Source organism: Calidris pugnax, unplaced genomic scaffold (genome assembly GCF_001431845.1).
Source record: "Calidris pugnax isolate Ruff unplaced genomic scaffold, ASM143184v1 scaffold211, whole genome shotgun sequence".
In the NCBI taxonomy this organism is placed as follows: domain Eukaryota; kingdom Metazoa; phylum Chordata; class Aves; order Charadriiformes; family Scolopacidae; genus Calidris; species Calidris pugnax.
This window is the reverse complement of record NW_015091083.1, coordinates 3069656-3094292: the sequence shown is the minus strand read 5'-3', so window position 1 is coordinate 3094292 and position 24637 is coordinate 3069656. Positions and strand designations below refer to the sequence as shown.

The 24637-nt window shown below is 39.2% G+C and overlaps 1 protein-coding gene across 7 annotated transcripts in view; it reads right to left on the bottom strand.

Annotated features, from left to right (window-relative positions):
• UNC79 (unc-79 homolog (C. elegans)) overlaps positions 1-24637 on the bottom strand; it is a 108295-nt gene that overhangs the window by 69541 nt on the left and 14117 nt on the right. For all 7 annotated transcript variants that reach the window (XM_014957642.1, XM_014957644.1, XM_014957645.1 and 4 more), the window contains exons 4-22: positions 23259-23429; positions 20229-20321; positions 18921-18976; positions 18254-18383; positions 16679-16743; positions 16168-16256; positions 14962-15002; positions 13713-13741; positions 12486-12715; positions 11983-12154; positions 9385-9615; positions 7308-7498; positions 6299-6422; positions 4912-5052; positions 3326-3547; positions 2493-2720; positions 969-1110; positions 493-572; positions 260-408 (exon numbers count right to left, since the gene is read on the bottom strand). In XM_014957642.1, coding sequence (XP_014813128.1) covers positions 260-408; positions 493-572; positions 969-1110; positions 2493-2720; positions 3326-3547; positions 4912-5052; positions 6299-6422; positions 7308-7498; positions 9385-9615; positions 11983-12154; positions 12486-12715; positions 13713-13741; positions 14962-15002; positions 16168-16256; positions 16679-16743; positions 18254-18383; positions 18921-18976; positions 20229-20321; positions 23259-23429 — 2584 coding nt within the window. The remainder of the gene's footprint in view (positions 1-259; positions 409-492; positions 573-968; positions 1111-2492; positions 2721-3325; positions 3548-4911; positions 5053-6298; positions 6423-7307; positions 7499-9384; positions 9616-11982; positions 12155-12485; positions 12716-13712; positions 13742-14961; positions 15003-16167; positions 16257-16678; positions 16744-18253; positions 18384-18920; positions 18977-20228; positions 20322-23258; positions 23430-24637) is intronic.

Sequence of the window (24637 nt, the reverse complement as noted above, 5' to 3'; positions counted from 1 at the left end):
GAAACACTCTAACTCACTGCAAAACAAGTGATGCATGACCCAGCAGCCATGATGGACAATGCAGGGTACCTTAGTTTCATTTACAACTTCTTATTTAGCTTGTGCAATGTGCCCTTATAGAGTTACTTAACCTTTACACACTTCCTTATTATCCTTTCTTAATTTTCCTTACTAAGCCTGCAAATTCTTTGATGCCAACCACAAATGTATTTGGAGAACCAACGGAAGTCGGAAGACAAAATGTGCAATAAAAACGTACCTTGCAATCAGCATGTGATCTTGAATATAGGCAAGAAATTGTGGATGGTCCTTTCTTGCTATATACAGGCATTCCCCATGAAGACACAGGATCTTCAGACAGTTCAGCATGTTAAAAAGAATGTCTGGTTCTTCAAACTTTGACATCTCCTGTGTAAGCAAATGTACTACTCTCAACACAAGGACACCACTTAACAAAAAATTCCAACTAAACAAACAAGTAATCAACATTACCTGCAATATAGTGTATATGAGCTTCAAGGTGACTGGAAGTTGCTGGTAACAAAATTTTCTTTCTGTGTCATTCTTTATCGCTGTTAAAAACAAAAGTTACACGAAATGTTGTTAAAGTTCTTTCATCTGTGGATTCAAAATGAAACTAAAGAATGTCAAAGTGATGAGAGAGAAATTAATTCTAGCCACTGCAATCAGTAAAGTTACAACAGCATGCAATTTGGCATGTAATGCTTTTGCTACTTTACATGTTCAAAAACCCAAGATTTCTTCTAGCATTTTATGAGAGACAGTCACCCTTGCTACCAACATAACTACACTATTCCTATTTAATACGTTGAAAGGATTAAAGGCACAAGAAAAAAGTTACTGTGCAATGCTTGACTTGAAAGACTGCTTCACAACCTCTTCTATATGAGTAGAAGCATTTAATTTAAAGCCTTACTGAAATACTCAGCCTCTCACCCTCCACCTACCCGCGTTTTCTGTGGTCTCTGTGTGATTTCCTGGGTTTTCTCCATGTTTTGGTGCCAATTTGTCTTCCTCTTCTCCTTCAGTTCCTATTATAAACTCCGGTCTAGTATAAAGAAGACTATCCTCGAGGTTATCTGTGGGCTCCTTTAAGAACATAATAAGTTAAATTAATTTCTTGATGTTATCTAAAAACATAAGGACATATCCTGCTGTTTAAGTCATATTTGGTGTGATAAGCTGAGCTCAAATGAGGCAGACACTGTCTAGTTTCATATACACTTCTGCATTCAAATCACCTGCATTATCTAAATCTCTGCATCAGCAAATGCATACCAACAAGAAGACTGTTTCAAACACGGATTTAAGTGATACCGCTTAACAGAAACTGTACATCCATATTGGAGCCGAGGTGGCCAATCTTAAGGTAGTGATTTCAGCAAAGCTGTTACCCTCGCCTAAAAGGAGTAAAAGACAGAAGCAGGGCTTATTTCCTGCACTCCTGTGGAGCTACAGGAGCTACCTCAATCACTTTTACATTGAGAAAAGGACCTGGCTGGAGTTACTTCTGCCTGTGGCCAAGAGCTCAGGATTAGAGACTGCCATTATTAGCTTAATGTTATAAATCACAAAGCAGATCCTAGAAATGCTACCAAGCCCCAGCACTCAAAAGACTTCACCACTTGCTACTTTCCAGTGAGGTGAGAATCTAAATTGTATGAGATTATTTTTCTAGCACAAATTACTGAATACCACGTGCACAAAGCCTACTATTACCATACCCATCCAAATGCAATTCTGAAACTTTTACACATCAAAAGGCATCATTATGCCCACCAACAAAAAAAGAAATAATACTAAGAAATACCCTGTTACTACCACGCCAGAGCAAATGAGCACTCAGAATAAGAGGAGCGATACTGTCTTCTGAACTATCAGATGGAACAGCTACATATAATGGACACGCAGCTTAAAATAAATTCATCACACCATGGATAACACTTCAACTTTTCTGCAAAGCTACAAAGGACTTTAATAATGACTAGCAATTGGAGAGTATGCATCTGTGTCTGATAAAGTTGGATACCCAACCTGAAACATGTTCTGGTTTTCAACAGTCCTCAGTATTTTCAACAATCAAGCACTCATTTGAGAACTGATTCACTCAAAATGATTAATCATTTCAAAATATCCACGCTTAGCCTTCAAAAGAAGGTAAAAAGCACTAAGTATTAACATTTCACATTTTATTTAAGACTCAGTATCACAAGAGTGTCCTTCCAAAGCGAAACAGCACTTCCATGTTGATGGGGAAAGAGTTCATACTGGATGAATATTGTGATCTTCCCCAAGTTCTTTGAATCAACTCAAACTTAAGAATTTTACAATTCAATCCATTTTGCTTTAACCTCCCAAATTCTCCATGCCAAAGGTCAGTGCAGCTTTGCTGCCTTGTGCACAATATAATGAGAACCACGAAGAGAAGTTTCAGCACATCAGTAACAGAGACCCTTTCTTGCTCTACTTACCACAAGTCTGATCTCTTCTTTTGGAGCAAGCTGTTCCAGCAGCTCAAAACCCAGCTGGTAACACAGAATGCTAGACTGACACAGACCACATTCAACTGCTTTTTCATCTTTCTGACAGGTGTGAGAACCACCCCAGGGTGCCTGGAACACATTGTTTATGATGGATATTATATCTTTCGAAATGCTGTTCTCTAAGCCCAAAGTGACACCATCATCCTGGAGTTCCATCTGAAAGAGAGTGATGAGAGTAAGGATTTATTACTTATTTAAAAGCCAGACCACTAACTATTCTGCCTATTCTGACATTTTTGCCAGTGTTACATGACTGTACCGGGAAGAGTTTGAGATAAACTGGAACTCACAATTTTGAATTGCCACTGGTGTTGAGGCCCAAGCTCAAGAAGCTAGAGCAAGATTTTAAAGTTAAATAGACAATTTCAAGCACAGGATCCATGAATTTTACCTGGAGACAGTTATCCAAAACTCTTGGCCTTGGATTCACAATGTACAAATTTAGCTATCCAGAAATTACACATCTAATCTAAGCCTATTAGCAAGCTTCTGCTTCTAGTCTCTAGAAATAAACATATCCTGAGGAGAAGTTCCTTTCACTCATATGAACATGGAGGTATCTTAACGTCTCTTCATTGACCATGAACCTATAACTTCTATATGGGTAGAGGCAGACAACAGACTTTAGAGAGGTTTAAATGTCTTGTACTTCATGCCAGTCCCTCAGCAGAAAGGGACTCAAAACAGGATTAAAGGAGAGCCAAAAGTGACCACAGAACTTCAGTGTCCCCTCAACATGGGTGTTTTTCTTCTGCAAGTACCTGTTTCAGGATGAGATCAAACATCAGAATGAAGCAATTAAGATTCATTTCATCGTCTTCACAGTCAAAATCGATTGTCTTTCCACTGGGGTGTCCAAAGTTCTTGAAAGGGCTGTGAAAAGGACTACGTATTGGACTCCGAAATGGGCTCTGGAAGGGGCTTGGGAAAGGACTCAGCGTGTTATGCTGAACTCTGCGCCCAGGGTCAGAAGCAACGCTTACCTGAAGACATAAAGAATCAACAAGTCCAAATTACTGTTAAGAATTTAAGCAATCTCATTTTATATGAAACTGAAGAAAATGGCAAGAACTTTGACATCCTTTCTATTCCCTTTTGTAGCTTTTTTGTAAAATCTACACGACCCTTAATGCCATTAAATGATAAAACACGACAGAAGTACAGGAATTGTATTCTGCACAGATGAATACATTCTTTTAAGCTCAGTGGCTGGTATCCATTATCTTATTTCTACTAAGGAAGAATTTTAACATCAAATCCAGCAGAAGATTGGTGCGGGCAGTAAAGTTTACAATCAGGTTACAATGATCTGCTCCATGATCCAGGGACACAAACTTAGTAGGAGGCTATTCTCAAGAGAGCAGTGTAACTAAGGCTACGCCAAGGACACGGGTAATAAACTAGACACAACCGTAAGGATATGTGCATGCCTGCATTGATTTATGTCCACACCACAGTAGGCCACCTAAAACACCCTGAGAACCTTGAAGTATTGCAAGGAGATACACAGTTAGATGACACATGAGGTCTATTTTTAGGCCAACTATGGTCTGAAAAGACTAGACAGTAAGTTGGTCTGTTTTTTCTACTTAGTTTAGATGTGGTCAGGGGCTAGGTCTGGCAGTGCTCTGCTGATCGACATCAGAAGACAGGCACATCACATGTAAGGAATTATCAACTGCCTAGATGCTGCAATTCCTTAAATCTAAATATCAGACCTTTCAAGCACTCTTGTTCCTGCGGTTCTTGAAACACTTCATCCAAGACTACTTGGGAAGTTAGGCACATTAGTCCAGGTACCTGTAGTGCCTACAGATTAGTACGTATTTTCTTCCAGACCATAAGCCTCTGACAGACAACTTTGTATCATTTTTTGCATCTCTTGGATGGGGAAAAAATGTAGGGAAACAGAAATAAATTCTCTTCAGTCATCCTTCCAAAACATACCTAGGCCCACCAAGTTTGTACTAGAATACAAAAGCTCACTCTGGGTGACCAGTTGTCCATAATAACTTGCTGCTGATGCTTATTAATAGAAGATACAGAGAATGAAAATAGTTGGGAAAAAAAAAACCAAAAAACAAGAACACTCCAAACATATCCCAAACAAACCAGTTCAATAAGAAAATACTGCACAGTTTTTCTGCAGTTCCTATCTGCATTACCTTTACACTGACAATGTGATAGACTGGTATTAATTGAAGAAGTCATGCCAATTTCCTTCCATTCTCAAAATGTATAGTTTCCAATCAAATGCCATATTGAGAAATGACTTTTTAATTCTTCACATGCATTCTATTAGCAAAACTCTTTCAAGCAAAAAAATAAGCAGGATATAATAAGTTACCCTCCGAGCTGCAAGATTGTCCGCCAGTTCACCGACTCTAGATTTTCTTTGATTTGCTAACTCTTTGACAGAATTAACTCCATCAGAAAACATGCTGATTAGTAACTGAAGAGGAACAACAATGTCTAATTCAGATAAAACCTAAGGAAAGACAATAAATAAAAAAGCATGAGTTTCAAGTTGGGTCAAAAATGCTTGCCACTTTATAAACACCTTTATCATGTGATCCTCAGTTCAGCAAGTTCCATGCATTAAATTTTGGGATTCAATGATGTGAACTGTGAGCTTAGATTTCTGTTAGGATCAGGGCAGAAGGGAACTGGCCAAAAAAAAAAAAAGGGGGAGATTATTTGCAAAATATTTGTTAGGATCTGGTTGGTGTGCCCCAAGATCATTTTTATGCACAAACACACAGGTATGTGAGGGTGTTCCACAAAAGTATTTCTGTAAACCGAAAGCATCACCAATACTCAGATGAATAACTATTTACTACATTTATTATTGCTTAAAAGTGAATTCCTGTATTTATTCTAAGAATCCTGTCAGAATGGTTCCCTACAGGTCTCAGCCCAGTGATAGGATGGTTATCTGCAAATCACTGAGGGAATATTCATCAGCTATTTTGTCTCCAACACTCCAATACACATAAGTATGAGCTCATTCGTACTGGTTATTAACTGTCACTAGGTCAACAAAAATCTAATAACTAAAAAAAAAAAATCATAGTTTACTTGAAAACGCTGCATACATGAAAATTTTCTATAGTCATTAGCTAAATAGGTCTTTGCAGAGGCTTAACCAAAATAACCCTCAAGAGAAAAGAAATAATAATGAAGAATACAGGTATTATTCTGAGGTGCTGTGGAACATTTCATATTCTTTTGAATTCACTGCCCCCAGCTGACATGACTGTCCCTGCAGCTTTTGAATATGAACACTGTGTGAATGCCAGCTTTGTGGGCAAATATAGCAGAAGTGGGCCAGAGCAGGAGGAAGCCTGATGGGTACAAAGTCCAGATCTTCATATGTGGGAACAGCTACAGCTGCTTCTGGAGTCTGGAATTAATTTTGGAATCTACAGACCAAATTATGCGGAAACTCAAAACTACTGCTGGCAAAAAGTCAGACAGCTGAATAGCCCTTAAGGCACAACTGACATTCAAAGGTAAAAGGAATTTCCAGACTTCCATTATATTGCCCATGATGGACTAGTAACATAAAGCTTCCCAGGATCTGCCTACCAACCATTCTTACACTGGGGCTAAGCAAAGGGCAGAAAGGTTCCATGACCCTTGGAAACTGGTTCCTTCCCCCCCTCTGCTTTTTTTTTTTTCTTTTCTGAAATCATAAGCTGCTTCAGCATGACTTATCAAGAGAGGACACTTACATGCAGCCAAAGCAACGCTTGCTCTTGCACAGAGGATGGATACCCTGTGAATCGACAGCTAATGAAGCCAAACATCTCCTCCATGGAGAAAGGGAGAGGGCAAAGTTCAATGTCAAACATTTTGCTGAAAAGTAGAACAAAAATATAGCATCACTGAGTTACCATGGTATACACCGTGTGAGATGTAACAGAAAACTGGTAGATAGGCAATCTCACTACCAGCACTTCTGTACTCTTACATGCATCCTCATCCTCCACAGGAGGTGAGCCAGGCTGCTGATACCATCTGTCCTGACTGAACAAGGTGGATCTGGATTGGTGATGCACCATAAGAACTCTCATCTCCTATCGTGCCCAGTTTCATGCAACAGCAGTATCTTTTTCAACATCCAATGTAAAAATCAGAAAAAACTCTTATCTCACGACTCCTCCACTAATGCATATTTACACTTTAAAAAGTCCACATTGATACCTACAAATATAAACTTACAGTCAGTTTCAGAGCCTCTTCATCAATTTAAAGGAAATGTGAAGTTTTATTGCCAAAGACATACACCAGACATGAAATTATGACTCAGACAGCCACCACTCTTATTCTGGTGTTTTCTTTGCTCAACAGGCAAAGATATTAGCTAAATCAATACAAACCATCACTCTTTCAGGGCCAGCTCTACTAATCCCCACCATATCTCATCAAGAGCAGAACAGGAGGAGAAAGACGCTTCTTCCACCAGGAAGCCACTGAAAATGTGCCTTGCCCACAGCAAAGAAACACCCACATGGTTGGCTCTTGATACAAATTCAAGGATATCAGGAGCAATAAAAGGAAACTTTCCCAAAGCTTAAGTGCTTTAGTTTAAATATGTCATTAAAAAAAAATCAGAAGCATTTACTCACTACTCTCTATTGCACACAGGCATTTTTATTTGTTGTCACCATCTTATTGTGCTAAAACCCTCAACAATCAACATATGCAATGATAGAATGGTTCCTACATATGTCTACATACCTCAACACTTCCCGGAACTCTTTCAGTTGATTATCAGGCACTTCTGTCCTTATAGCTTCCAACCACTCTGGCATGATACATTCCCACACCGGCTGGTTTATCACATTGTACGGAATCAAGCAAAGGATTCGATTCAGCCCTTCTTTTAATTGGGTCACAGCACTACACGATTTGTCCCAGTATCCACCAACCTGTGGGTATTTCCAGGAATCATACTGATGAACAATACTTTTAGTCTCTGTAACTTGCCCAGCAGCATAAATTTGCTCAGTGTGTTGCAGCCAGGAAATTGTGGGGCGTGATCATCAGCACCTTCCAGTCTTAATTTAGAATTCAGCTATGGGAATTATATTAGTTTTTATCTCTCTCATTTGACCCACAGTACACAGCACTGTCCAAGATTTAGATGAAGTTTGCTCACTTACAGGCCATGACACAGAGTAAGCCCTCATTGTTTACAGTTCTCAACAAAGGACAGATTTATTGCTTGCACCTTCAATTATTTGCTCTGGACAACTTGTTACAGTACCGGGTCTTTATTTTGAAAAACTTGGTCTATACCAGATGTTCTTTTGCAGTTGTTTGTTGTGGGGTTTTTTTGAGCGAAAGTTCTAGGTGATGGAAGCCAAAAAATATACTTCTAAGTGAATAAGTAACTGGGCTACAGAGATTAATTATTCTAACTGACCTCAGCTCACATCTGCTGTTCCTGACTAATGGCTCTAGAGATGCCTGCTGTTTTGGCAGCAACTACTGCTAATCTCAGCCAACAAACTATTTTTTCTCCATTCATCACAGCTAATTTCATGGCTGTTTGTCTTCATGTTCTAGTGAACCCTTGCAAATCTGGCAAGTTGTCAGTCTGGTGTTAAGTATTGCAGTGGGGGTATAAAGCTCAAAAAAGAGGCTCGATCCAAGACAAGAAAGAGATCAGTAACAGATTACAGCATGAGGTTCAGTCCTTCCTTTCCCCTTTAGCCTCAAAGGCCTGATCTCAGTTCTAACATTCAATGCATCCATCCACCTCTTAAATTCCCTCAACTGCCCTCTAGTCCTCCCATGGCCAGGTGCATCTTCAGAGCAAGACACATACACATGCTGTCCTGCACATGTACAGCAAATCCCATATATTAGGTCATGAAAGATCCATGGATGCACACTTCATCCCTGACGATGCAATATATCACATCAAGTCTTTACAGTGCTCACTAGTCTAGCCACCTAATTTTAGGAAACAAAACAAACACGTCCCCTGGACATTTTAAATAAGAGGGTCACAAAACCAAAGTCTTCTTACAAAAGCACATGTGGTATAGTTGATAGTGATAAATGAGGACAAAGTCTTAAATCCCTCATGCTGATGTTTCCTTTTCTATAGAGGAGCATTCACATGCCTGACTTTGTTGCCTGTCTTCACTATCCAGGTTAAGTGGTGAGTTCTGCTTCATATTTATTGGACAGAAAGAAAGACTTTTTCTAGAAGTGATTCCAGCAACAGTCTCACTTAGGCATCCTAAATGATCCTGCACGTCAGTCTCTTTGTCTCCATCAGCAATAAGGCAAACCATGGAAGATTACTCTCTTAACTGAGTCACTTAAATTAGGTATCTGAAGCTACAGGGCATCAGTATGCCCAGAGCTCCTTTCAGTTAAAACTCTGTGAATTCATGAACCTGATTTCACAGCTGCAGAGATTAAGTATGGCAAGAACAAAGAAACATTAGTAAAGCAGACTAGTAAAATACAGGCTTTTATCTGGGAGCTGATACACCTTTTACTAAAGACAAGCTTGGATGCTTCAGCATCATAACAGAACTGTGTAGCTATCAAAAATGTACAGTATCTTTTAGTAACTGTAATTTTCTTCCAATCTGTCTTTATATCACTGTAAATAATCCCCACTCTCTAACACAGTAAAACTAATAATGCTATGAAGAGAAAAAATTCCTGAACTTCACTGGTCCCTCAACCAGTGAGATTTAATTTGCCTTGAGGGAGCTGAAAGAGAAATGGTCTTTATACTTGAGACTTTAATTTCTGAGGCAAATACAGGAACTTTCAGGTAAATTATTCTTACCCTGGCAAACTCCATTGGTTTAGGAAGGAGGCACATAACCATGACATCAAACCGGACATCACAAACTGTCTTCAGCCACTTGGTAACAAACTGGGGTTTGAGCTTTTCAACCAGGCTACCAACTTCATCATCCATCATGTAAGCTGTTGAGTGAAACCACTGGAATACCATGCTAACCAGCCTTGCCAAACTCTCAGTGGGTGTATTCTCACTAGGAGTGCAAAGACTCACCTGAAAGACAGAACCACAAAGCAAGTTTCCTTTCTAGAATTAAAGGTGGCAAACTGTTTGTCTACTTTATTTTGCATGTTCTCAGAGATACAAGGAAGCAGATTACATAGAAAACAAAAGAGCTGATAATTTTTAAGTGGAGTTTGGCACTAGACAACTGACAAAACATTTCCAAACCAGAAAATAACAATAAAAGGAAAAAGAAGCAAGCACAGAATTTTTTGGATCTTGGTTTCAACACTGAAAATATCAACACAAAATGTTTTGACAAACTGAAACATTTTGGTTTGAACTTTAAAATTATTTTTCATTTTAAAAAGTAATGTAGTGCCCGGTAAAATATATGATACACATACACACACATACATAAATTGTACAAAATAAAAATACAAACCAAATTAAGAGTTTCAAAAAGTCTGAACGATGATGTCTACTTAATATAATAAGTGATCTTTGCTTTGCAGTAAGATTGTAATTTTAATTTTTTTGTCCTCAGTTAGGGTGGGAATGTGAGTTTTAAAGTCCTCAAAAATTTTCACACAATAATTAATATTCTTCTCCCTTTTTCCAAACTCTTTCTTTCTAAAATGATGTCTGCACTGCAAAACTGTCTCAAATCTAAGACCAAGTCAGTACCCCAGTTCACAGACCAGGCACACTGCTAATCCCTTAATCACCTGCTATATGAGCTCTTAGTATCTTCTGGGGACAGGAGACAGTTTCAAGTCAGGTTGCTGCACCGCATCCAAAGAATGGGAAATAGCAGATGACAGGAGATTTAGGAAGCTCCTTTAAGCACCTGTCAGCTGCTTGTTGCCATTTCCTAGTGAAAGCTGTACTCTCTGCACTTGGCAATCTGAAACCAGTGACTGCTGTGCTTTGTAGCAAGAGAAGGAAGGAGAGACATTCACGACATTTCTAGGGAAACAGCTGACAGCACTGCTTCCCAGAGAAGACCAGAAACCATCATACAAGTGCTTTTCCTCCATGTTTTTTCTTGGGATGAGGCAGCTAACGACACCCTTGGCAATTCAAAGTACAGTCTTCATTGTTCTGCTGCACTGCAGGCTGAAGTTAAGGTGTTTGCTTCCCGGTGCCTGTCTCAGTCGAGTGTTAACTGAAAGGCAGTATCAGCTGGCAGCCTTCCTAACAGCAGCTCTTGAGCTCAGTCCAGTTTCTAGATTAACAGTATTCATTTTATGAAAGAAAACAGCAACCCAGTATTTGTCACAATCTGTGCTGTCGTCTCTGCTAATACTCACTACAGAGAGATCAAGAGATTTTGTAAGAATAGAATGAAGTCAGTGAGCTCCCCCTCCCTACCATCAAAAGGCACCAAGCATGAGGTACGCACAGTGTAACAAAACTTGTTCTGTTCTCACTTCACCTCTACTTCCAGAAACATAGGCCTTCAGTCTTTCCAAAACATCACTTGAAACATAACAGATTAATATGGCACAATAAAAAAAAAAAAAATAAAAAAAAATAAAAGGCTTTAAGTCTAAAACAACGTTAAACAGCAAACCCCACAAGCTACCAGCAGAACACAGTTTACTCATGTAGTCACTTGAAACAGCACAGCCACTTCGCTGGCATTATGGGATTCTAGACCTGCTACCCTGCTGTCCCCACCTCTGTTTAGATGGTGGATAAGGAGTCCTACTATTCCCCACTTGTCACTGGGGAGCCAAGGATGACACAGCCTGGGAGCTCAAGGTGAATTTCAAGAGCCTGAAAAGGGGAATTCTCCTTAAGAACTACAGAATCCACTTTCTGATGATTTATCAGGCTCCAGCCTGGTCTGCTCATGAATTAGCCAGCAGCAGCCCTGCTATTTTGGAATAATCTCTGCTAGCTACTGTGAGGGGTAGAACCAGCAGGGCTTCACTCCGTCAAGGCACAGGAGGTGAATTAGCTGGAGTATAGTGACCAGGACTGATTCAGCAAGACCAATCTGAAGGTAGGAAGGAAAAGCAGCCCACTAAGAGTCCTTCAGCCTCGTCAGAGGTTGAAGAGAAAGCTGAGCTTCCAGAGAGTGATGATGAAAGATGGAAAGTGAAAGATCTTTTGGGGATTGCCTTTTAAAGTTAAAATAATGGCACTCAGCAGAGGGCACTTGTGAGCAGCACATGATGGCACAATGTCAACAATAAAACTGAAAGGGTGAATAATTCTGTTATCCACTCTGTACAGGACAAACTAGTCCTGAAATCTCCAAGTCTGACACCTTCACCAAACTCCTTTTTGCCTACAAATCAGGAAAGTATCCAATTCCAGGAAGTGGGGAAAAAGAGATTATACTGAAGCTTCAGAAAGAAAAGGAGAGGGAAGTGAGAAGAGTGAGAGAGGAGAGCAAGAATTTCTTACCAAGAACCAGATTCCAAACTGGCTCAGGAGGCGTTGGTCATGCTTGTCATCATCTTTATTATCGAAGTCTGTGTTGTCCAGGGAGTGATGTGAAGAGGAGAGGCCCATCTGTCTCCTGCGGTTGAGTTCATGCTCTCTCTGCTCAGCATGAAATTCTGCTTCCTTCAGCAAGCTATAAAACAAACTTGTGGTCAGTGAATGCGGTTTTCCTGAACTGGATACAGGTATCTAATCAAGAATGACTAGAGGTTAAGGCACCTGATGTCATCATTTTCCTGAGAACAGCGATAAAATAACATTAAATTCTAGGATTCAAGACACTTCTTCGCTGAGGACAACACTGACAGCTGACTGGTGCTCTGCTAATGCAGCAGGAGTTTGGCACCCCACTCTGAACCTATCCTGGTGAAGCCAAAACCAACTCACACAGGATTTGCAGGCAATATTTACATAAAAGCCTGATCCTGCTTTACATATTGACGCCTCATAAGCTGCCATATTACCTGATCACAGCTTCCACGGTACACACAAGTTCCTCTGCCCCGCACTCCCGGGTATTGATGGGGGGTGGCGAGGTCTGATAAAGATGGGTTTCTGCGGCTGCCCCAACCTCACTGCTGTGATGATTCGAGTGGCACCTTTTGCAATAGCGCACTGGCCTGTTGCCATGGCGGCCACAGCAGCCCGCTGAGAAGCATGTGACAACAGCTCTTCTGACGTGTGAACTACAGTTCTAGGGAAAAAAAAAATAAATATATTTTACCAGGCCACAAGCATCAGGAAGTGGACCTGAAAACAGGGATGAGAGTCAGCAGTGGGGAACTGGCTCAAGCGTTGGTCCTTTCCATAATCACTACATATAAGCACAGGTGTGTGCAAACTTCTGATGCCAAGTGTCACTGAACTTCCAGAAAGATGAGCTCAGGCCTAAATGCTGGGCCTGGACTTAAACGTCACGGTTGCTCTTCTTTTGGAGTAGGCCAAACCAACACTGAAGTCATCAACCTCAACTTTCTGGCTTGGTGCAATCTCTAAAAATTTACAGTCATTCTCTTAACCCCTGCTTATACTTCAGAATGTCTTTTTATGTTACATGTAAGCAACAGGCAGATCCTTAGGAGTGTCACATCAAGGGTGTCACATCAGTTTATGCTATGTAAGGATCTGCCTTATCATAGGTAATCATCCAAGCCTCCAAAATACGAAACTATCTGGCCCAACATAAAAGCTTTCTTTATTTCTTTTAGAATGTGCTCCTCATTATTAGAATGTTATTAAAATACACTAGCTGGTATGTATTGCAAGCAGATTCTTTTTGTCAGCCATCTTTTAGAGCCAAGCAATGAAGACTTTCAGTCCATGTATTTTTAAAAATACACAGTTTACAATAGGATTTTTGTCCAATTTTGGATTAATCCAAGACTTCAAGGAGATGATAATATATAAACACTCTTCATAAGCAGAGTTATAGAAAAAAAACTGAGCTCAGTTGCATAATTGATAATTGCCACGTCAATAAACACGTACAACTCAAATCAAACATCAGCAGTTTTAACAAAAAGAAACCTTGCTGATGAATCATTCCCATCCACTCCCATCCACCAACATGTGCATTCATGAAAAATTGTGAAAACTTGGAATGGTACAAAAAAGAACGCACCACATAGTAATGGAATGACACTACACACAACATCAAATCATGCCCCATCACACAAATGACTGAATCTTACCTTCTTCTGACATATAGCAGAAATCTCAGCTGTAAGGGGAAGGCATACAAAACATCAACACAGGATGACGATCCCTCTGTTTTACCATGGCAGCCATGGGAAAATGGAGTTGCTGCAAGGAAGTCTCTGAGGCTAACCTGGTGTTTCCAGATGTTACTGAAAGTTCTAAGCCTGCTGGACTGCGTGAGGTGGGACACTGTATACTTAGGCTGACTGGCTATTTCTACACTGAAATGAAAGAAGAGTCTTGGTGCATTACATGTGGTGTGCTCTACATTCCATCCACCTTCCACGTATGCCTCTGCCTCGTGGACAGCCTTGTAGCAGTAGACTTAGACACACTAGCGTGGCAGGGGAGACATGGCTCAGGTGTGCCTATGCTGACTGGGAATGCTCACAGGATGAAAGATGAGTGAATATGGATGAAAAATGTAGGAGCAGCCAGTATGTCTGCGGCCCATAACTCCAGAGCTACATGTTTGCAGATTCCACCTACAAGCAATAGCTCTTCAGTCTGTTGCCCTGGCAACATCTGATCCAGTAAATATAGGTGGCCGAGTAAAAATAATTACTTCCCTCAAGAAAATAAAACATTCTTAATCTGGATTTAATTTCAGCTAAAAGGAATTTCAACAAAAAAATCTCCACTGCCAAAGAATTTTCAGTTAGCAGAACAGAGATGGAGTATTTCTGTTCTGTCATTGAAAGGGTTATTTTAGACAGTACATGACTATCCTTGCAAACCCCGGAAATTATCATTAGTTCATCAACAAGCCTTGCCTGCATCCTGGTATATAATAGAATATCAGGCTCTCTCACTGGCCAAAGGATGATGATTGGATCATCAAAAAGTATTTTATGTCCTTTTCTGATATCCTTTACAGCCTTCTGTTCATAGAATAGGTTTTCAGAAGCTTTAAGAGCTTTCAAGTCAGGCATGGGTTACCAGAAGAACTAGCCCCTTATTTTTCACCTCAACTGTGGATGCTTCGAGATTTGAAAATCTGTTCAGCTGTCTCTGCTTCCTCACACATAAAGAGGTGCATGCTATTTCAGGTAGAGGATTAGTCAATTTTTCATAGCACTTTAAATACACTACGCAGCATTAAGTACAAGCTACTTTAAAGTTCTAAAAAATTCCTTTAGAATAGAATTAAGCATTTCAAGTAATACAGTATGCAGAAACATCAGTAAACAAAGGGTTGTACAATCATGATTAGTTTGTACCTACCCTTAAAATACCTCTTACCTTGTGGGAGAAGAACATCAATCAACCATTCACTGTGATCCCTATAAAAATTGCATATCTAATTAGCTTTCCATTTTTTTATTTATATATGCGTTTAATTTTGCACAGAGGAAATTTATCTAAATTAATGTGGTAGGACTGATGTTATTCTGAAACTGCTTTTTTTACAAAGGTAGTTTTATAAACTGCAGGCTGCTTTACACTACCTCTCTTTGTTGTGCCTGTCTTACTGTAAATTGCCACTTTGCAGATGTTGGTCCACCATGTTCAGAGCTTTCAAAAAATTACTTTTAAGGAAGAAATTTACCAAATTAAAATAGTGTATGCTCTGAAAGTTGGAGGCCTAAGAAATGATAGTGAATAACACACTAATATAGAAAAAAACATACCAGTACTATTTTCTGTAAGTCTCCTTAGAAGCTATGCTTCTAACAAATTCCATTACTTCTTCCTATAGCTTTAAATCAATGATGATTTAAAAAGCTACGGTGAGATGGAATTACTTTTCCTATAGCTAGTGTGATATAAAAGTGTCTTAAACTGGGGACAAAAAAAAAAATCACATAGCTTCTGAACTACCAGGAACTTTGTCCATTTGAACTAATGACTGGAACTCCCCACACATATTAGATCTTGTGAAGTAACGCAAACCGAATTAGGAATTTTTAAAGAAATTAATAAGAAAAAAAAAAAAAGAAGTGAGGTTAATTCATCTTGGGCTATATTACTTCCAGGTATTGGACAAGCCCAGATCAATTTCAATTCTTTACTCTGCTGCTTCACAGTATACCCTAGAGAATAATTTGAAATACATCTTACAGAAAAGTAATGAAGCCTCTGTGAAACAGCTTTCATTGCAATGTCCTGCTTTTAATGACAACTAAAAGGATGAGGAGGAAAAAAAATTCATAAGCAAAAGCTTGTACATTAATGAGGTTCCCTTATCACAGTCAGTGCATCCCATTGTATCTATTAATTCAGATATCTTAACTTTAAAACTCACTGCTGTTCAAGCTAGATGCAAATGCTTATCACATGGGGGGTAAATTTCTGCCATCCTTATTCATGATGAGTGGCAGTGTGCTCCGTATATTTAAACTGGGTTATCTATATAAATTATATGCTAACCATACTGAAATAAAGCAGAGTTCTGAACTCTGGAGTCTGACTATACCTGATCATTTTTCCAGTTCTTAGTTTACCTACCCAGCAATTCTCTGGCTGCATTCCTCACAAAGATATAGGGGAGGTGGCTTATCACCCAAAGCCACAGACAAAGATGGATCAATGCACATCTGAAACACAGAGAAGAAAAAGAATTAACTCATCTGTTCAATGAAGTTCACTGAGAAAGTTCAACACATTAATCATAGAATAGTTTGGGTTGGAAGGGACCTTAAAAGGTCATCTAGTCCAACCTCCCCTGCAAGGAGCAGGGATATCTTCAATGGCTAGGACAACAATCCTCACATTTAATAACAAGCCTTGGCCAACTGTAGTTGGAAGAAATATCCCATTTTGCTTTAGGCAGCCAACAAACAAAAAATTCACAACCCATATTGACAAAGTTCTGGCCTCCTCGGCGTCGACAGACCATACTGTTGCCTTAGCTCCTGTCCTTTGCCACCTGCACACAACCAGAGCCCATGGCTGACATCAAAGTGCAACATCCCATCCCCCAGACAGCTGGGTTTGACCGCTGAAGAAATAACAATACCTTCACAGCTGGTTTGTTAATTGCATTATGGCATTCAATGTGTTGGCAATGAATAGGATTCCAAGCTGCAAAACCAAAATACAGCTGATTAATAAATGGAGGAAATACATTTGCATTCTTTGTTTCTAGTGGTATCAATTGAGAATGAGATTCTCTTGTACTAAGTACTACACAGATATGAGGGAAGACCTAGCCATTCCTCAGGAAACCTAGTAATTACAATGAACATCCTAAAATATGCCTACTGACTTGCTTGGGATATAATTATGAAATGAATCATGAACTCAGTGAAAAAATGGAAAAAGTAAGACACAGACATCCCCATTGTAGACCCTTCCTGACCTCACCAACGCCTTGAATTAATTATCCTTCCACTTCAGGAGCAGGACAGTAGGAGTAGCTGAGTAAAGTCAGCAACATTCCCAAGCAAAAAGGAAAAACAGTCCAACCACAGGAGGAGCTTTAGCTTTGTAATGACAACAGTAAACAACAAAGATATGTTCAAGTGGCATCACTTGGATGCTACAGAGAATGCCCCCAGGTTCAAAATGCCATGCCACTGCAGATAATACTAATCTCATTCTGGGATACATTAACAGAAAATTTACATATAGGAGAACTATTCCAGTCTACCTAGTGCTACTAATGGTTCAGATGGAATATCATAGTTTATACAGACCTGCTTGCATGAAAGAATTGATACAAACAGTACAAAAAGAATGATTTATTAAACAGTAAAGAAAATCCTTCAACCCTTCAAGGGAAAGCTTTAGAACAGATCAGACAAACGTATCAGGAACATTCAGTATGTACTTCAGTTGGTCTAGGGGGTCTTCCAATTCTTCATGGTTTTTTAATTAAAATGTCACATTCTGGTCCAGAAATTTTAAAAGTGAACAAAACATACCCCGTATGACAGAGATTACTTGAACCAGGTTGAGACAGGCAAGCAGAAAAGCAAGTTGTAGTTACTGCTGGACAGCCCCCACCAGAGAAACACAATTCCATCAGTATCACTGGGGAGTCCGGGGAACAGAGGACTTTGTGCCATTCGCCTACTCAGCTCCAGCTGCATTGCTGAATTTGTCTCGTTTTCACCCTGTAGTCAGCTTTGAGAACTTATCCAATACACTGACTGCACCTGACATCACCTGACTTTTTTTGACAGTAACAGCCAGATAAGGAGTCTTAGCAACAGCAGCAGCAACAGCAGCTGGCACAACAAAAGCAACCAAAGCACTAATTAAAAAGAACATAAGCCAGAAGCCTTGTGAGGCCAAAGCGGCAGTTTCACAGACCATTTGGAACACTGTATTTATTTCTTCTCCTGTTCTGGTTTAGTTATTATTGGGAGTAACACAATATATTTAGTAGCCACAATCACAGTTTCTATTTTTCATAACATCTTTTGAAAATACAGAGAAATGGATATTGTATATACTTATGAAAGTACCATCTTATACAACAAAAGATTTCAAAATACATCATAGAACAGTAAACATGTGACATCATTAACACATTTCTGATCATTTCCTTTATATTTATTTTGACTCATACAAAATCAGCTGCACTGACCTGTGTACTGCAGTCCTCTGTACTCACTGATTGCCCCAGGGGGCTTCAAATTGGGCCAATAGTGAAATAACATTTGTACCGCTGGAGGTTTAACTTGAGATGGTCCATAGGCTATCACATATAGCAAATCCTAAGGAAAGACACGTACAAAATGTTTATTTTGCAAGATAACACAATTCAGTACACATTACTTGTGTTCACAAAGATACCTGAGCACACAAAATGCATACATTGGAGCATCCAACTCACCCTACATAGTACGCTAACATATAGCAAATGAAGCCTCTGTCTAGCCATGGAGCAAAGAGGTGTGATACAGATAAATACATGGATCCAGATCAGATTCAGGCCAAGACAATACTCACAAACAGTCCTTGTAACAGTTCAGTCCCCCATGAACTGTGATTAGTGGTTATTAAAATTTCTGTTAATTGGAGGCACAACCACATAGTATTTAGGAAACAGAGCTCTGTTCCACAAAACATGGAGCTGCTTCTGTAAACTAAAAATCAGAGGGAACTACCTCTCCACAATCCAGAAGGAAAACTGGATATAAAGATAATTTATAAGTTCTTGGCACACAATCAGTTCCATTTTCAAGCCGTCTGGTTTTCATTACCATCCAAATACAGTCATTTCCACAAAGTATATATGATCATAAACTTACTTTCCATACTTCTTGCTTATATTTCATGAGGCATTCCAATAATTGGCAGTGATACACTGAGAGAGAAAAGACAGTATAGACATAATACTGAAATAGAAAGTCAAGTTACAGAAGTGATGTAATTAGCTAATTGATCTTGCTTTGTCCATCCAAAACTCTAGATCTCATTTAATTACTTTTTATGTTAAGGGGTTTGCTGAAGAATCATTGCCATGAGAGTCATCATAAAATATTAGAAATTAAATATTAGTAATTTGTTTCTGTCAAGGAAAGCAGTTAAGAAAATAAGTATTATAAGCGTACAGCTTTCTGCACAGCAATGGAGATCTTTATCAAACACATCTGGTTTAAGAATACCTGCTAATTCACTTTGTCCCTCTGGCACAACGTAAAGCTATAAATGAGTATCTTGTCATTCATCTTGGGGCCACAAAGGAAGTCACATGTAACAATACATTATTCCTGTGTATACCAAAGGCTATAGGAGTCACTCTGCATCAAACAAACATGAGAGCCAAACGAACTGCTTTACAAGTTTGACTTCCCAAAAACCACAGGGCAAAATTTTCCTCAGATAACTAGAATATGGAATTCACAAAAAAAAAGAAGAACATCTCATGAAAAAAACCTCACTTGTGCTGGTAGCTTTTAAAAATTGTGTGCTGCTTTTGTTCACCACTGAACTACGTTAGTGTGATGTGACACCTCGCACACACATACTGCAGTGTGGGGTTCCTCCCCATACACAACATCTACCCATCTACATAGAACAGGAGATGGTTTATTATCATGCAATGTAACAGCTCCCTCATGTTACATTCTGTTTTGATTTATGTTATATCACTGGCAATAGTTACATTTAAATTCAGTATAGTTCTGTGGAGTCTGCAGCCAGCATTACCTGTCTTTAAAAAACAGTATCAGCTGCGAACTCGGTGGGATATGAATCATAGTGTAAGACAAAGTGTTGCTATGAACTTCTATAGTCAAAGTTAGTGGTGTTTTCTCTCCAACACTGATGTTTTGTATCAACACTATTTTTTGATGTCAAGCAAGAGTAGATCAGAGTCTCCAATCCTGGACCCAAGCCTATTTCTTCATCACAATGAGATCTCTTATGTCCATAATGATTATTTCAAGCATGATGCTCAGAAATTCCAGTTTTGACTAAAATCACTTCTTTTTCATCCTATGTTGGATGGCAAGAGAGATTTTTCCCACCATCTGAACTTTTCTGACTGCATTTGACACTACTTCATGGCCCATAGTTTTAGAGAGACTGATGCCACATTGCATGTTTGCACGTACCTGGGTTTGACGTGTACTGCATTGCAATCATTAGCATTGACGATGCAGACAGATTGACATGTGCTGGAACACCTTCTCTTTTTGAGGATCCCACTTCAAAGAAAGGGGGAGAAAAAAAAAAAGAGACTATTTTCTATTGTATAACAAGGAAAATAAGGCAAGAATAGCTCATTCCAACTGATGCAAATAAAATTTCTAAGGTACCACATCATTAAAAAAAAAAAAAGAAACATTCTGTACTGGAGGGGGTTAAATCCCTTTTCTCCTGGAAGAGAAAGATGACTAAGAATATTGATTCAGAGAGTGCACACCTGGTTTTTCAATCAGTAAGATCTCATTCTCAGAGCCGCATTAGCCAAAGACAGGGATCTTCTCAGCCACTCTCCTTCAGAACCCACAGACTGGCCAAAACAATGTCACTTGTACAGTCAAGTGTACCTGGGGCTTGGATTGTAAGGAAGGTAGGGAGGAAGTGGAAGGTAAAGAAACAAGAAAAAAAAGGGAAAGCCTGCTGCTGAGGTGTACTGATGAAGGGCTGGGGCTGGCTGGTGGTAGCTGCTGGCCGTTAGCATATGGCACAGATTACTTTTCAGAACCACACAGTGTGAGTTCAAATTATAGCTACATACCAGAAAAACTAGTCCTCCTCGTTATGTGAACTGTACTAAGATAATGATAAATAGCACTGAAGTGTAGCTAAGCTGTTGTACTTTGACCTCACGCATAAAGTGGCTAGAATTCCTTCTGGTCTCCTACAAAGTGGTTGTTATTAAATGGAATACTTGGAGAAACCCTGCAGAGTGTAGGTGTTTATTTTCTGAGCTATAACATGGCAATATGGCATTGAAGGCAACCTCCTACACAGAGATGTGGCGTGTATCTTCCCCATCCTCACTCACAGCACTTTCCCAAGCCTGGCTGCCAGGACCCAAATACCAAGCACGTGGGACAGAAGCGCAGAACTGTAGCTACCAGTTCACTGAGATGCTTTCATCCCTCCAATCTGTCTCTCCAGCTGCTTACACATCCTCCCTTTTGGTTTGATTGAACACTAAGGGAAAGAAAGGTTCTGCACTTGCCTTGTAAAGGAGCCTGTATCAATCCCAGTGGGGAAAGACTAGGACACTAATTAAAAAAGCAGTCATCTGGAAAAGAAGGGAAGGGAAAATGGAATTTCTCTATCTGGTGCTTCTCCACATGACGCAACTCTTGGTTGCACTTCATTCTTTCTTTTTTTAATCTCATCCACACACATAAGAGCCCCCAAATTATTACAGCAAAGTCTATTTGTATGGATTTAAATTGCAAAATGCTCAGCAGCTCTAACCTGGCAATTAAAATGTGGCCATCAACAGAAAAGTAGGACATTGAAAGCAGAAGCCAAATTTAAGGGGCAGCAGAATGGTTTCTTACAGAGATCCAACCAAAACCGTTTGAGGAAAAAAGCAGTGACAAAGGTTGCTCCCATGCTCTACATGGGTGCAATCTCTGCCAAGGGCAGTGGGGAACAGTACATATTTAAGTAAAAAACAAGGATTTGGCTCAATCAGTTGTTTTGGAGAATCGTTTTACAGATCTGAAGATAGACAGCAGAGCATAAGTCACCTACATCAGCTGTTCTTTAACAGGTAACAGTAACAGAAGAAAAAGGAATTTAGTGCAAGATTCTGTTCTTAACCCAAAGAGGACCTATTGCACATATGCATGAAATATATCTCAGTAGTTTTTATTTGTGTACTGTTATTAGACCTGTCAAGGGTAACAAAGAAAACATCATTGCAATGTCTTATAAGGGATTATTTTACATGCGGAAACTGAGGTACAGAAGAGTTAAGGGATTTCTCCAAGATCACTGCCTGGTAGAGCCAGAAAATGTACATGATATATTTCCATAAAATCTTAATCTCAAAACACTGGAGCACGCTTCTTTCCATGTTCTAACAGCACCTTCTACATGCTTAAATTACATTAGTGTTGATCTCCGTACAAAGTTGTTCATGTTTCTCCAGAAAGGTCTGCCTCCATCTTATTTCTATTCCATTCTCATAGAACCACGAGGTGGCTGATGTTAGAATGAACATCTGGAGATCATCTTGTCCAACTCTCCTGCTCCAAGAAAGGCCAACTAGAGCAGGTACTCAAGACCTTGTCCAGTTGTGTTTTGAGCATCTGCAAGGATGGAGAATCTGCAACATCTCTGGTAACTGTTCCAGTATGTGAACACCCACATTGTAGAAGGCTTGTTGGTTAAAACTGACTTTTAATATTGATCCTAGCGCTTCCATCTGCACAACATGGTTCAATTTCACAGTACTGCTGAAATCCTACCAAGCTTTCTATCAGGTACACAGATGTGTATTCAGAACACCTCAGGACGGAGACCTCAGGAGACACGTTCTACAGGATTATGACATTATGTCATCATGTGACACCCTCAGGGGCAGGAGGGGAGAAAAAAAGAAAGAGATAAAAAGGGAGGCGCTGTCAGATTTAGTCTTAACATTTATGGATAGGAGACATTACAGGCACAGCTATTTAGCACAGAAGTAAAAGAGAAAATGCTGAGAGAGGGAGGGAGGAAAAAACAGAAATTGATCACAACATCATTACATTAAGGAGAGTCATTCTTATACATCCAGATTTAGTCCAAATGCAAAAACTATGCATGTTGCTATTGCATCTATTGTCTCAGGATCAGTTTGTCCATTTATTCTGTATTCAAAACTCCCACTGCGAGCACTGAAAGTTCTACAAGTCTGAAAACAGTGTCTTTCTTAAAGAAGCTAAACTTCATCCTTTAAATTAAGGAAGAATTCACACAGTAATGGAACATAATAAATAAATAAAAATCATACAATTATTTCACTTTGAAAAATAGTAACATGGAATTATTTCACTTATATACAGACAGTAAATTGATGTGCAATTACAATTCTATGACAGAACAAACTGACTCCTATAGTCTGATAATATTATAGCAGTGCACCATGTTTTCTGAGACATAACAATACTAGAATGTGTTCTACTTACATATAGCCATAGGCAGAAAAGATGTGCTGAGATACTCTATAATATCCTTGTGCAGAAATGGAGGAAAGGTAGCTAGTGTTGAAATCATTGTATAGGGTAAAGTACTCAAAATATCATCATTGAGAAAAGGAAGTAAGCATGTAGTAGTGTAAAAAATTGATTGCCCAAGATCTGTTGAATAAAATGAAATAAATACAGAATCGTTACAATGGAGAAATCATTATGACTATGTTCTTTTTAGTTTCTCTAAACTATAAAAAAAAATTATATTTAAATTTAAGTTTTCCCCTCAAAGTAATTTTGGAAGTTAATTACTACAGACAAGAAACTTCACCCATCATTAATAAGCCCCTCCTAAAAATAGAGGCAACCAGCTCTTCAACAGTACTCAGAAGAGTTTGGAGGGAATGTGAATACTACAGCCAGTAAAATATTTGATTAAAATCAATGTTGATTTTAATCATACAGTGATTAACATACAGTGGTCTGCATTTAAGCAGAGATGTTATTAGAATCAGAATTTGATATGCACTTTGGTATTAAAAGGCTTGCTTTCGCAAAAAGCATTCTAGTCTTTATCAGCCATAGAAAAATATTATTTTGATCTTAATTACCCTCAAGAGACTTCCAAAGTACCCCCCAAATAGAGACTACAGGAAGCACCATTGTAGTTTTCAAACAACATTTGATTAAACTATGGATCTCATTTTCCTGGGAAGCCACTGAGGCCAAAAATGGCCAAGGCTTAAAAGGAAAGGTATATTTATCAACAGTTTCCCTACCTACTCTAGTTAATTATACTCTAACTCTTTGGAAGGGATACTTAAGAAATGTGCAACATTTCAAGATCCAAAGGGAAGGGACAGGTAATTGTGTATCTGAGCACTCTAGCATCTTTATGCACTCTTCCAAATGGAACTGAGCTGGGGCCAAGAACCCTCTGAGAAAGGTTACAGCACTCAATGAACCCCAAGTTTCAACTGTAGGATGACCCCAACACATCAGAAGGCCTTTCCCTTTTTGGGTGGGATTCCTTTTGTTACTCGCTTTGTAACCTTAAGTATGTTACGCAGCCTCATCTGTACAACTAGGATGATTTAGAACTGCCTCTGTAAAGTGCCAAAGGATCTGTAGCTGTAAACATCATGAGTCATAGTAAGAATTAAAATTAGCACTCCATTTCAGTGGTTCTGGCAAGTCTTCTGTGCAAGGGTCTAACCAGACCATTAATGCTAGAGAGCGTTTCTCTCTTGCAATACATATTTACCAGCTAAACATTGCGAGTTTTGTGTAATCAGATTGGATCAAAGCTCAGGACCACCTAGTGCACCAATGGTACTTACCTAAACAACATTGATTGTTCTGATAAAAATAAAATA